Source organism: Falco rusticolus, chromosome 4 (genome assembly GCF_015220075.1).
Source record: "Falco rusticolus isolate bFalRus1 chromosome 4, bFalRus1.pri, whole genome shotgun sequence".
Lineage (NCBI taxonomy): Eukaryota > Metazoa > Chordata > Aves > Falconiformes > Falconidae > Falco > Falco rusticolus.
Genome location: NC_051190.1, coordinates 55,734,414 through 55,748,458, shown reverse-complemented (window position 1 = coordinate 55,748,458; position 14,045 = coordinate 55,734,414). Strand labels below are relative to the sequence as shown.

The 14,045-nt window shown below is 49.4% G+C and overlaps 1 protein-coding gene across 4 annotated transcripts in view; it reads right to left on the bottom strand.

Annotated features, from left to right (window-relative positions):
* Window positions 1-13,424, bottom strand: part of VILL (villin like) — a 38,146-nt gene extending 24,722 nt beyond the window's left edge. For 2 of the 4 annotated variants that reach the window (XM_037383958.1, XM_037383959.1), the window contains exons 1-3: window positions 3,411-3,898; window positions 2,080-2,122; window positions 317-398 (exon numbers count right to left, since the gene is read on the bottom strand). In XM_037383958.1, coding sequence (XP_037239855.1) covers window positions 317-398; window positions 2,080-2,108 — 111 coding nt within the window. In that variant the 5' untranslated portion in view covers window positions 2,109-2,122; window positions 3,411-3,898. Of the gene's footprint in view, window positions 1-316; window positions 399-2,079; window positions 2,123-3,410; window positions 3,899-13,134 lie in introns of those variants that run through there. The other 2 variants (XM_037383961.1, XM_037383960.1) reach the window with 2 other exon arrangements.
* Window positions 13,425-14,045: the final 621 nt, after the last annotated feature.

The following is a 14,045-nucleotide window of genomic DNA, read 5'->3' as shown; positions in this document are numbered from 1 at the left end:
GACAGGGAATTTACTTCTGGTGTGCTAAAGCAGCCTTGTATTGGTTTCCGAAGCAGGTGAGAAAGCCTCCAGTGCTGGAGGAACAGCTTCACTCCCACCACGTTCATGTTTTCTTAGTCAATATTATCCCTGTTTTACAGAGCAGGAAACCAAAGCAATAACATGCTAAAAGTTGCCCAGGGAGACGTTGGGTCTCCTGTTTCCCGCCTGTATCTTGTCTGTAAGACCCTCTTTTCCTACTCAGATTACTTCAGGAGTATCTCTTTCTTGAAACACACACACAGAGGACATATGTAATCATTGCCTCTTGACATACCTCTATGCTCCATATTTGCAGTCCCAGCTTTCTCTCGATAGTTGGGAGATTTGTGTCACCGTCTGTCATCCTGCAGTCTGAGCTAGAAGGGAAAGGAAGAAGAAAAATCAAAATAACTATATAATTGGATACAACAGTAAGTATGCTAGCCGGCTGGGTTCCTCTTACTGTCAGTGGAGGTTTACTACAGATAATCCACACCTTGAAGTATCTCTATATCTATGTGCTGACTATGAAGAGAGCACAGCTCTAGTTATCAACAGTTAGGTGGGATGAACCCCCATTCCCAGGCTATCCATGCTCAAGGTGGGGCAAGCAAAGTGTGGGACCACAGCCCAGCAAAGACTGGATAGGATACTGTTATTCTGGTGTGCGATTTTGAACAGGTTGAAAGGATTTGCTGGGGTATTGGACCTGACATCAGGACTGCTTTGTTCCCACCATGGCACAAGGGGTGGCAGAGACAACAGTGGACCTCCAGGAGACCCATGCCCTCCTGGAGCAGTCACTGGAGGTCAGGTCAGGTACCCTGGGGCACTGGGAGCTTAAGGAATGAAGCCCTTCCACTTCAGGATGGCATTCAGGTCCAAATTAAGACAGGTATCTCAGGGCAGGGCACCAGGCTCTCAGCTTCGTAAAGGTCAATGGGCACAGCATAGTCACCAGAGCATATGGAGTGATCCAAATAATGACCCAGGTGTCTACTTTACACATAGCCAAGCAGTTTCCTAGGCTCTGCTGCCTGTATGGGCGAGAGGTGGCTTTCAGTTGCCTGTACAAAGGTGCCTGGGGCCATTCGACATGTTTTTGGTATCTCGAGCTGCCCCCCTGATGGGCAAAGGTCTCCTATCCATCCTCTCTCCTATCTACTATCTGTGAAAAGAAAAAAGGACTACCATTCACAATGCTCCCTGTTCCTACTGCTTGGATAGCAGAGGATTTGCTCAAGAAGCAATTTCTGAACCCAGCTTGTTTACAGGGGAAGCTCCTGAAACAAACTGAACCCCAGCCCAACGCAGATGAAAACAGTGAGTTACACCCCAGCAGAGCTGGCTGGCCCAGGGGGCTTCGCAGGTGCCTCCTGAGCAGCTCTGCTCCGCTGCAGTGGCCACGGGACACATTGTGTTTGTGTAGGGGCAAGACCCGTATCAGCCTTTCCCGTATGAGTCAATCCTGCTCACAAATCGAGGCCTGGCTTCGAGAGAAAACACGGCTCACTGATTCCTGTGTTTTGTACTCATTCGCTTCGCCAGTGCGCTCCCCTGATTTGCATTTGCTCATGACAGACGGAACGATTGTATTATGTGAAAAACAACTTGATTGACTGCATTTTCTGCTCTGTCTCTGGATGAAAAGGCTGCCCTGATTGTAGGCCACAGCCCCCCCCGCGCTCCTCTGCTCAGCTGTAGGAGACCGCCTCCGAGAAGGAACGGTGCCACGGCTCGGCACAGCAACGGAGCCGCCATAAGATGAAAACCAAACTGCATAAAGCCGTGGAATAAACTTCTGAAGGAGGAAAAGAACAAAGGCAGATGATCCCCTGCCAGAAAGCGCCTTTATTGCTCGTGTTACGAGAGCATGGAGAGACGTGCTGCACTTGGCACCGTAAAGTCATTGCTGAGCACAGCCCCAGCGCCGCTGTGTGAACTGAGCCGGCACCTACGGCCTGGCAGCGCCCTGTAGCAGGAGTCAGACGCACTCACTCCGTCCTGAACACAGATCTGAAGGACTCTGGAAGACTGAGTCCACATGTCTTCATGTACCTATCAGGAGCACATTCAGCAACCTTCATCTCCCTCTCAGGTCCTCCAGATAGGATCCAGGCAAGAAGACAAATAGCAAGGAGGAAAAAAGACATTTTTCATTTCAATTCCCAGAAAGGTAATTAAGAGCTACACAGATTAAAAGCCAGATCCAGGAAGGTATCTCAGCGCCTGCAGAGGACCTAGACACTTTTCTGAATGGCATCCTGACTCACCTACTGTGAAGCCCAGGGCTATCAGAAACTAAAGCCAAAAACATGATCCCTGTTCAGATCTTTAACGAAAAGACTTTTCCTTTCTTTTAGCATGGCATTCAAAAAGTCCCTATCAAAGAAAAACCCAAGCAAAGCCTCCTTCCCTCAGCCATCTTTTACATTTATTTAGGGTTTTTCCTTCCAGCATCAAAATAGGAACAATCTGAAAACAAAGCCAGCAAAGACATTTATATGTGAGGGAGGATGCAGGGGGGTAAAGTTTTTCAGCAAAACTGACATTGCTCCCTGTGAAAGGCAGCAGGAAACCAGCAGCTGGCCAGCTGTGAGACACAGCTGGCTCCCTGCTTCTCCCAGCCTCTCCCGTTGGAAAAGTTAACCCAAAGGATGCTGAGATTCCTCTGAGCGGAGACAGCTACGTTGGACAAAACCCCCTGAAAGCCAGCAGTGTTCTACCAATTCCCACCCAAACCTCTGACTCAAAACAGGAATCTTGGATGTTCTCTGCTCCTGAAACCTGTCCATTAATGCTGGTCCCCACTTTTCTGGGAAATGCTGTCCCTCCCTTGCTCCTTAGTCATCAAGCTGGGGGGAGCGTGAAGCAGACATGGTTGGCTGTTTCTTTGGACTTCCCAGCTTCTTTCAGTTGGTGGCCAAGTTAGAAATAATAGGAATATGACTTATATAATCAGACAGCTCATTTCATTAACGATTTAATGTGAGCTTTTAATCAGATGATCCCATAATTCAACTCCTGACCAGACACAAAACCCAGTATTTATGGAGTGCAAACTTCCCATCTGTGCTTCAGGAGGAAGGGCAGAAACTTTTCTAATTTAAAAAAAATAAAAAGGGGGTATTCAGAGGCTTGGGTTCACTGTGGGGTTTAAGCAGCAGTGTCTGGGTCAGTGCCTAGTTTGGCCTAGTCAGTGCAATCAAACCAGTTTGGTCCAGCACCAGGTAAAATGCTGATTGGCAAGAAGCAGGAGCCAACTGCCTCTGGGGCAGGAATTCACCAGCAAAAAAACTGGTTACGGGGACGGACATTTGCTTCCTTGTACACAGACACGGCTTTACCTGTGAAGAGGGGAGAGAGAGACTAAAGCAGCTGTAGCTTACCTCTTTGCCTCCATGTTAGTAATATGCAGCTGCCCAATATCCACCTCCAGGGCCACCTACTCTATTTTCACCATCTTCAGAGACTCCCACAACCACGGTAAGAAGAGACAGGTTCACACCATTAGCACAGGCTGAGACATGGCCACTACATAGCAAAGACAACTTCTGGCTTGGAGCTGCTCTGCTGGGTCACCATCCCTCAGTGAAGATGTATAAATCAAACTGTAGAGAGCAAATGTTGCTGTTGGGTGAGGGCTGAGGACCTGGAAACCAAATGTTGGTGTCTGGCCTCTTAGCTGGATGTCACAGCCAGGACAACCTGAAGCCTCCAGAGCTAAAAGCAAAGCCTTCCCTGATGTGGTCTAGGTAAGAAAGCTGGTGGCTGAGGGCAGATGGGTCTCTGCTACACCCACTCCCCTTCACCCACTGCCAAAACCCACAGCCATGCTCCTGCTTGCTAAATATGTTCTCCATCCCCTCTCCAGTCAGCACAGCGTGGGGAAAAGCTTTGCCTTTAGGAAGGACTAGATGACTAATTAAGTGTGAAGGTCACTCCCAAGATCAGTTAATGAATAACAGTTGGGGTGGAAGTGCCAGCATTCATGACCTCGTTTTGTCCACCTGGTATGTGTTGAGAAAGCAGACCTAGCAGGACATTTCTTCACGGAGACTCGGGCTGTTTGGGTGGGGAGGGAAAATAAGGACTCTGAAAGGGGATAGAAGATAATTTCAAACTCCCCAAGTACATTCTGAATTAAGCCTGATTTGGCTTGTCTGGGTTTTGGCGGCACACTTACTGGGCTGTAGTCACGGTAATTAAAAAACCCCAGTGAAATGACTAATGCTCTGTACAGCTTCGGGAAAATAGGAAGCAGCTGTGGCTCCAGCCTTTCCAGGCTGAAAGGCCTAATTATTGGGAATACTTGGACTGGCATTAGATGAGGTAAACCAGGGCTGTTGAATTGCTTTCATTGTCTCCATTATAGCTGGGCATCTGGGCCCAAGTAGGTGCCATGTTTTTGTTTGCAGAGAGGACAGCAGTTAACTCTTGTTTTGCCCAGAGGAATGAAATTCAGCGTTGGGTTACCTTGTGTGGCTCATCAGCATCAGCTCAGGACTATTGCTTTGAACGGTGACTGTCCCTAGTGAGTGACTGTCCAGAAGTACAGCACTCAGCCAATGGAAGCTGTCTTATTTTCTCGTTGCAAAGGGGAGAAAAAGTAGCTTTTATCTCAGGTGGAAATGCTAGGGAGAGAGGCTCAGCAATGGGGCTTCTCTCCCGTGTTGTCACACCGTCATATAATATCCTCCTCCAATTTTTTGGCAGGAAGGCGAAGTTTGCATAGGCAAGAGCACCTGCAACATACATATCCATATGCCTATGTGTGTGTCGGTGACGGCTCCTACCCTCTTGCACAATCACAAGCAGGATTGCAATCAGAGAAGCTGAATTGCCTTACCCATGTTGGATGTGCTGGGACACGATGATGAGGCAGGGAATGGGATATGAGTTTTGGGGAGTGGCAAAAGAGGAAAAAGCCCAGCTCGGTGCACCCTCCTCCTCTAAGTCCCACAAGGTTCAGGAGCTCAGTGTGGCCAGCATGCTGAGGGCTCTGCACAAACGCTCGTGACTGACCACAGAGAGCACTTCAGCCTTCTTGGGAAGAGCTCTTGCATGGCAGCTAAAATTCACATAAAACAGGCCTTGAAATAAAGTGCCATTTCTGGTCACGGTGGGCAATTAAATATTGGAACAGCCTATTAGGGAAGCTGGCAGGCTTGCCTTTACTTAATGTCTTTGAAATGAGATGGCGAAATGGCTGGGATGTGCTCTCTTGGCTCGGCTCCGCGGGGTCGGTGACTGTGAGCCCCTGTTCAGATACTGCCCTTTCAGCAAGCCTTGCCCTCCCATCAGGTTGGCATTAAGGCAATAACATGGACTGACCTTCATGCTTCACCTGCCCCCACTGGTCAGAAAAGATCCCCTATCCATGCTACCAAAATCATCTGTGTGGATCATGAAAGGGGTTGAAGGGCTTTTTTAGTCTTCTCTTAAGTAAAGGTGGATCAAAAATTGAGATGGGGTGTTGGACAGGATGAACTAAGATTGTGAAAAAGCTTCTTGCACACCTTCTCAGGCTCAGTGGCTCTGGAGCTAAGAAGGGACTTCACTGGGTTCAGATGGGCAGGTTTTGCCTTTTTCCATGAGTGGCTGCCAGGGATCACAAGACCACGTCTCATCCAAGCAGCTACCTGCCATCACAGGTGACTGGTCTTTTCTGTTCTTTGCTCATGGGGCAAGGGCTGGGATGCTGAGGACTGAGATGCTAAAGTCTGTTCAGGGTGTGAGCGAAGATCGAAAAGCCTGGGGTGAAGAGAACCACTGAGATGAATTTATGCTAATAATGGCCTTTCAAACTGGAAGGGCTCTACATCCCAGGAGATGTTTGATTTCCCTTTTCAGTAAATTTGAAGGATGCACAAACCTGGATCCACCTAACCAAGTAATTTCTCAAGTTCTGCAAGAACAATAACCATTTTGCCCTGTCTGAAAAAAGCTGACCAGTCTCTGCAGGACCCACCTGGTGTGTCTCTTGAACCCTGGAAATCCACCCCATCTCCAACCACCATCCCAAGAAGTAGACCTCTAGCTTAGGGTGTCTTCTTACAACCCGTGCCTTCGCCCTCTGTCTTTCTGGCATCTCTGACTTAGTAGTGTATACATAGTTTTTCCCAGAAACCTGCTGGTGCTGAGCCTTTCCCTTTCAGCCCCCTGTGAGCCACATGCAGATGGGCTGGGCACTAATTCTCCTATCCTACCATCGATCCTCACTTAAAAGCAAGGAGCACAAGGAAATACTAGGTTCCTGGGGAATAACCACTTTCCCAGCTGCAACAGCCCTTGGTCTGTATCTCATCTGTCTCCTCAAATTTCTCCGAGGACATCTGATTTCAAAGGGCAGGCAACGCACGATTTATCTCCTCTGACTTTGACTAGTCCCTGCAGCTGCCTAATTTCCACCTGCCATAAATTCTAGCTCGATGCTTCACTCCATCCAGAAGATCTTTCTCATCTCTCCACACCTCTCTTTATGACCTCCTTTGTCCTCTCTATTTATCTCAGTGCTGGTAGCTTTCCAGCAGTCTGATCTTCAAGCAGATGGTCTTGGGAAACTGATTTGTAGGAGTTTTTTCCAGAACTGCTGCTATTTCTGAATCCCCCCTCTAAAATTTTAACAACTGACTATTTGTCCTGGGAACAGTAGAGCTGTATTGTCCCAGCAAACTTCTCAACAATGTAAGAACAATGTACTGACAATTAAATCAGAAAGCCTTAACACCAGCCACAACCCCCAAGTCATGCAGTCTGAGTTTCCACATGCATCCCACTGGATGTACAGCCCAGTGCTCAGCAGTGGCTGGCGCTGGGAAAGGGAGAGCAAACTGGCTGAACGTGGAGGCTGGCAGTCCTTGCCTGGGTGTCCTATAAAGAAGGTTAGAGCACCCATGCAGCTCTTGGCTGTTCTCCTGGGAAGTCCTTCTTCCCCAGGATGTCTTTGAAAGCAGCATGCTCTCCCAGGCAGGTAGCATCTCTGCAAGGCGAGGGCAACCCTGTTATACTCAAAGCTTTCAGAAGCAGCAGCAGAGTCTGAGCTGCAGTAACTTCCCCCCGAGATCGGCCCCAGTGATCGATAACAAACTCTTTTGCTGCAAACCCACCTCTCTCTGAAGATCCATGAGAAAAAAACAGTGGCACAAGAAGCTGTTACTCTGCGTGCAAGCGCCTTGCAGCAGCGTTACCTCTGCTAAGGTGCCAGGTGAATTCTTTTCAAATAATAAAATGCAGCCTGGCACACACCTACTTCAGAGGTATCCATTTCACCTCTGGCTCCTCTTTGTGAGGCTATTGAGTCAGTAACGGTATGGAGCCATCCCAAGGGAAAGGCAAGCGTGTAGCTTGCCAACTCGTTACGAACAAATCTCTCCTTTCTTTCAGCTCTTTCTCCCCTGTTGAGAAGGAGAGATCGCTGACTCGGGACCAGCACTGCATCTGAAGGCAGGGCTTCATGCCACAGTGAGGGCAGGAGATGCACGCAGGAGGAAAACAAAGCTGAAGCCATTTTAATTCCTCTTCCTGGTTTCCAGAGAAGTCATTAAGGTTAGAAATATTCTCACAAACTAACTTCTAATGACTCACCGCCTCCAAGAAAAAAGTTACAATTCTCTCCTACACCAGCACTTTAATGGAGCATTATTTAAGCAAATGACTGCAGCTAAGTAAAGCCAGAGCTGAGACATCAGGGAGGAGAGCATGGGTGTTTGGGTCACCTGTGTGAGACCTACCTGAGCTTTGGGGAGCACCTGAACTTCAAAAGCTTAGGGGAAGGGTGTGACAGCTGGGACTTGAGGAGAGAGCCTCAAAAGAAGGCATTTTTCCAGCTGAAATTGAGGAAAGGCCACTGCTTCCTATGTAGGGTTAAAAGAGCCTGGAGGGAGGCTAGGAGAGGGGGAGAGATGCTGGGATTCATCCATCCTCACTTGGGCCTCTTAATTCTGGGTGCTTAAGTCTAAGAAGGACTCTCCCTGAGTGGTTCACCTCATCCTGACATTGAGTCTAGGGCAGATGCAGTGGGTCTTGGTCAGGGGGGACGTACTGTCCCCTTGGCCTATGGGGACCCCCTGGGTGCAGAGCCCAACATGCCAGGCTGCCCTTCACCTCCGGGTGTGGGAGCTCCATCCCATCCATCATGCCCCAAGACTCTGCTTGCCAGACCTGTCAGTGTGAACTCAGCCAAACACCGTCAATAAAGCTGCAGTTAAACCCAAGTACCGGTGCCCACCTGGCCCATCCTTCTCAAAACCCAAGTATGAGTTATGATTTTTGCTGCTGCATCTAAGTTTTATACTTACTGTGAGAACGCACACATGTGTGTATGTGCATACATGTACGTGTGCAAGATAAAAAGCAGGTTTTCCCTGGTGCACAGTTTAACTAGTGGAGCTGAATAAGCCCTTGCTATCAGGACCATTGTTTGCTGGTGATGGAGCAGGGGTGCTAGTCTGGCTCCACTCAGACCAGCTGAAGAACTGGTTCCTACAGCATTGGCTTCCCAGTGGAAAGCAGCAAGACTGATATTAACTATCAAAAGGAAGGGGCTGTTGCAGTTTTGCTCCAGGTCAGACCTGCAAGCATCACATGAAAACTGGGAAGAGAAACCCAAGACTTCTGGAAAAAAACCCCACCAGGTTTACATTTCAGATTGCAAATGAAACGACCTGAACCTAAGCATGGTGCTCTGTGCGTAACTCTGCATTTCCATCGCTGGCCCAATGAAATGCAACAGATTTATTCAGGGGGGAAGGTTTGTTTCTCGAGCTGCAAAGGAAAGCTCACCTTTTGTGTATGTTGGCTGACATACCTCTGCGGAAAGACACCGAACTTCTTGTGCTGGTTTTGGCTGGGGTAGAGTTAATTTTCTTCACAGTAGCTGATATGGGGTTATGTTTTGGATTTGTGCTGAAAAGAGTGTTGGTAACAGAGGGATGTTTTTGTTATTGCTGAGGCCCCACACAGAGCCGAGGGCTTTTCTGCTCCTCACCCCACCCCACTAGCGCTGGCTGGGGGGCACAAGGAGCTGGGAGGGGACACGGGTGGGACAGCTGCCCCCCACTGACCAAGGGGACATTCCATACCATACCACGTCATGCTCAGCACATAAAGATGGGGAAGAAGAAGGAAGAGAGGGGATGTTTGGAGTAAGGGCATTTGTCTTCCCCAGTCCCCATTACTGGTGCTGGAGCCCGGCTGTCCTGGGGGTGGCTGAGCACCTGCTTGCCGTGGGAAGTGATGAATGAATTCCTTGTTCTGCTTTGCTTGCATGGCTTTTGGTTTACCTATTAAACTGCCTTTATCTCAGCCCAGGAGTTTTTGCACCTTACCCTTCCCATTCTCTACCCCACCCCACTGGGGGGGAGTGAGTGAGCGGCTGTGTGGGGCTGAGTTGCCGACTGGGGTTAAACCATGATGCTTGTGCCAAAACAAATAGGTAGCAACCAACCCAACCCAGGCTTCCACTAGAACGGGCTGCTGAGCCAAGGTATGGGTTGCCTTTCATGATCTTTTAAGTCTTTGAAACAGAGCCAGCCCTTCACAGCATCTTCTCTCAAGGGAACACCAGAAACTCCCAGTTTTTTGGTAGCAGTCACCCATACTAGTGTTAACCTCTAGGCTTGCATTCAGCACCACATATGTCATGTCTTTGTTACTGTTTCATCCAGCCCTTCCAGCCCAGGATGAGCTGCAAGGTCACTCTTGGTCCTTCTGTGGCTTTGTGGGTGCCACTCAGTCTCCACCTGCCTCTCCTCACTTTAAGCTCCTTGAGGAGCACCATCTCATCCTCAAGAGTCCCCATGGTTGTGTCTCCTTCCCAAGGTGAATTTTGGTGGCTGTTCTCTCTTGTGCTAGGAAAAGGGTCCAGGGAGACAATGGGGTAAATGGAGATGGGGTGGATTACTGGGAATGAGAGGCAGAGGGACATGGGGCAATAAGGAGGTGTAACTTTGCCCCTGTGGTATCATGTGCTGTATGATGGATGGTGTTGGTGCACCAAGGTTTTGTGAGCTAAACCCTATGCTGCCCAGCTCTGGGGCTGCTGCACACCTGAGCACAGCTCTCCACTCACAGCACAGCAAGGAGCACAGCCCCGGCCCGGGGGGCTGCACGTCTGGCACTCGCTTGGCATAAGGAGTGAAACTCCGTCCACGCAGGACCACAGCCCACGAGCGTGGGAAGCGTGTGTGATCCCCTCTTGGCAGAAATGAAGGCAAGCTTTGAGAGAGTAGCACGTCAACTGCACAAAGCCGAATGAATAAAACATCCCTGCAAATCCTGCAAACAGCTTTAGAAAGAGTCATACATCCGGAACGGCCTTTCGCGCCCAGAGCTGCCAATGGGAATTTTGTCTGACCACAGGGAAGGGAACCAGGCATCTGAAAGACTGGGATGGGTGGGATTTACCCGGACCCAGACAGCTATTTCATAGGCAGCAACAAAGCATAGTAATTCAGGCTCTAGCACTCTCCCAAAGGGAGAGTGGTTACATAGTTTCCATCACCCAAAAAAGAACATGATTTCTAGTGCTGCCTATTTCTTACCCTGCTCAGTTTAAGAGCAGTTTTAAATAAAAGGCCAGACAGAAACCTATTCTTTCATCCCAGGGCATGGCAACAGGACATTTTTAGGTAGGGGAGGGGAGGTCGGCTGCTCTGAATAGCTCATTCCACAGGCACTGCCCAGGACGGAGCTCAAGCATAGGATTTAACATCCCCTGTGTCTCATGTCTTTGATGTGGATATAAAGTAATAACAAGTTTCACTGTTACTCTACCCAGCACGGCCTCAGATAAGCATGAATAGGCTCAGATAAAGACAGATAACAAACGGTAGGATTTCTGTTTCAAGTAGAGGTCCCTGGAAATCAAGGCAACTGAATCAAATGCACATCATCTGATGCTGGAAATTAACATTACATCTCACAGGACTTCTCAGACAAGGATGGCAAAGACTTAGTGACAATAAGCACTTCTTTCTGCATTGCTTTTACACCCAGAATGGGATGAAATGTATAATAATCCAGGATAAATCATAATTAGGCCCATTTCCAAGGTTATATTATGGGGAGAGGGAGGACACGAGAGGTTTTAATGAGTCGTAGGAGCGTATATCCCCTTGTGACTGTATGATCTGCTTCTCTGAGGAGCCAACAGAAGGTGAAGAATATATGTGAAAAAACAAAGAGCTGGAGCAGAGATATTTGGCGTGTGTGTCGAGTCCTTCCTTGTGCTGTTGGGCTTTTCATACATAGAAAGCCCAACTTGTGGATTTGTGTCAGTCCAGGACAAATCTCAGAGGGCTGCAAAAGAGCCCATTCCCTGTGACGAAGGAGGGACCTTGAGGAGGGATGGTGGTGGCACATGTGTTCCCCAGGGGTGGCTAAAGTGCCACCGGGCCAGGTAGAACAAAGGTAGCACAAAGGCTTTCACTGTGCCTGGAGCTTCTCCTCACTGCACAGGGCATTCCAGGGCTCTGATAGTGGGCTGCCAGGTATTTAGCTCTGTTAAAACTGAGGGAAGGCCCTTGGTCCAGCAGGACATGCCCAGTACAGAGCAGAGCCCCCGCATCTTCCAAACATGGGGCAGGTGTCTGAGCCGGTCTCCTCCTCAGCTGGGGATGAATGATCACAGCATGGGTGGTGCTGGAGGACCGGGCTGCAGGGCAGGTCCAGCCTCGAGTCACAGAATCCATGGTGCATCTCATCCACATGACGTGTCCCACAGCTCCCCGGAGGGTCCGTAGCAGAAAAGCTAACAACCTCCTTGCTTAAAGTCCAGAAACACTTGTGCAGCTCCACAGTAAGGAGCAGGAGACATTGTGAGCATCTTCATTTGGCCATGCAAGAGCAGAGTTTTATTATCTCAAACTAACCGGGAGCCCCAGGATACAGGGGAAGGCAGGAGACCAGGGTGACACTGTTTGCGGCCATGGCATGAAACCTTTGCTCCCAGCTGGGAGACCTTGGCAACTGCTGCTGCAAAGTCCTGCCTAGGAAGTAACATCATGAGTTACTTCCTAGGCAGGAAGTCTGCCAGTGGGAAGGGGCAGCCTGCTTCTGCAGGGAGTAGGAGGAGATTGTGAGGTTCACCTGGCTCTGCCAGGAGGAAGGCAAGGGAAGATTGTCAGGGCTTTCCTGATGTGCACCATGCAGGCTATTGCCTGTCCTAGCATTTGCTTCCAACTGGTATCTCAGCCCATGCAGCTGGGAACGGTAAAACCCCACCAAAAAGGAAGGCTGATGCTCTGCGATGGTCTAATCTCTGTTTTGCAGGCTCTGTTCTTCACATTTAGTGGCAGCCTGTAAAGAGCACCTGGATGATTCACCGCCCAAGTGTTGCTCTGGTAGGGCCGGTTCCCTTCTGCTGTCGTAACATTTGTTTACACCTGTGCTATGGTAGCCTTGAATAAGTGTGAACCTCCCATGGATGCTAATTCATATTGGTTCTCCTTTGTGTTAAATATTTATGTTCTTAATAGGCACACCTAAGAAAAATACTGGCAAGTAAGCCCGCAGCTCAACGCCATTAGAAGTCAATTTTATCTCAGTGCGATTTGCATCTCAAATGAACAGGATGAGAAAACACTCTGTGCTTATAGAGCGAACCAGCCCAGCAGTTCAGCCATTAGCAGATCTATCGATTAGACACAACACGACCTATTGACGAGAACTTCCAACAGCTTTTTGTCACTGCCTGGCCGTGTAACCGGTTGAAAAAACAGGTGAGCTTTAAGCAAATCCCCACAGCAGCAAGGCATAGAACAAACCAGGCCAAAACAGAACGCTGTTAATTGCTCGTTGCATGAAATCAAAGCCAGTTTGTGCAGAGAGCTAAATGAAAAGCATGTGTCCTCAGAGCCCGTACGTAGCCCGGGTGGGTTCTTGGCAAGCTGAGCGAGCTGCTTGTTCCAGCCCTGAACAGCGCGGACCAGGATGGGCTCACTGCTTTCAGTAAAGACATCCTGGCTTACGCCAGGTGAGCAGTTTTTAACAAAATATGAAATCCATTAATTATCTTTTGTTGTTGTTTCTTACTATCCCGCAGAACAAAAGTCCTTAAACAGTTCTGGCCTTTAGAAATAAATCTAAGAGGGGTGCAGGGAAGCTCCTTACCTCACTGGGAAGCGCGCGGTGTCCTCGCAGGTCTTCCTCCTCCACAGCCCCCGTGCCTTCTGTCCTCTTCAGTGAGCTCGTTCCAAGGCACTTTTTGTTTGCTGTTCTGCTACCTTGTCAGCTCGGAACAGCAGTGTTCGGTAATTCAATCCTCTACTTAACCGCAGGGACACTCCTACCCGGAGAGCACACCCATTCCCAGGCTCACAGAGGGAGCCGGTGTGAGAGAGTTTCAACCAACTTTCTGCTTGCATCAAATATCCACCAGCTCTGCATTCACGAGGCAATAATGATTAAGTGCTGCTTTAATTAGAAACCTGTTTTGTCCAGATTGAAAAGGGCAGGAGAGGATTTCCCCCGCCTCCCTTTTCTCTGTCTCTGCTGGACAAAGCACGGTGGGGTGCTGCTCGGTGCCACACCAACCCTTGGGGCCAAACGTCCCAGCTCCCGTCCTTGACTCTGTCCAGAATTTTGGCACAGCTGGCCTGAGGGGAGAGGGGCTCAGCTGGCTCCTGCGCTCCCTGCAAGGCCAAACTGGGCCTGGCTGGGGCCCTGGGTGTGCAGCAGCCCAGAGTGATGGGGAGCAGGGGTAAGGGTTGTCACCAAGGTGCCTGGCTGACACGGGGATGTGACAGAGCATTGGAGCATGCAACCAGGCTGCCCTCCCGGGAGAAAGGTGATGAATGATAAACCAGAAAAACCCAGCGGAGCTGGCAGCGTTTGCATCAGCCACCTTCTGCAGTGGAAAGCTGCACCTGTTGATACTCATTGCAATGTCATAGCTTAGCGTTAAGAAAAAAAGTATCTGTGAAGGGCAGCTGTAATACGCAGCTACCTCTTCCGACAGATGCCCTGATGCTTCTGGCTGAGGGTGACCTGAAGACAAACCATCTCCTCTCATTCCCAGCTGC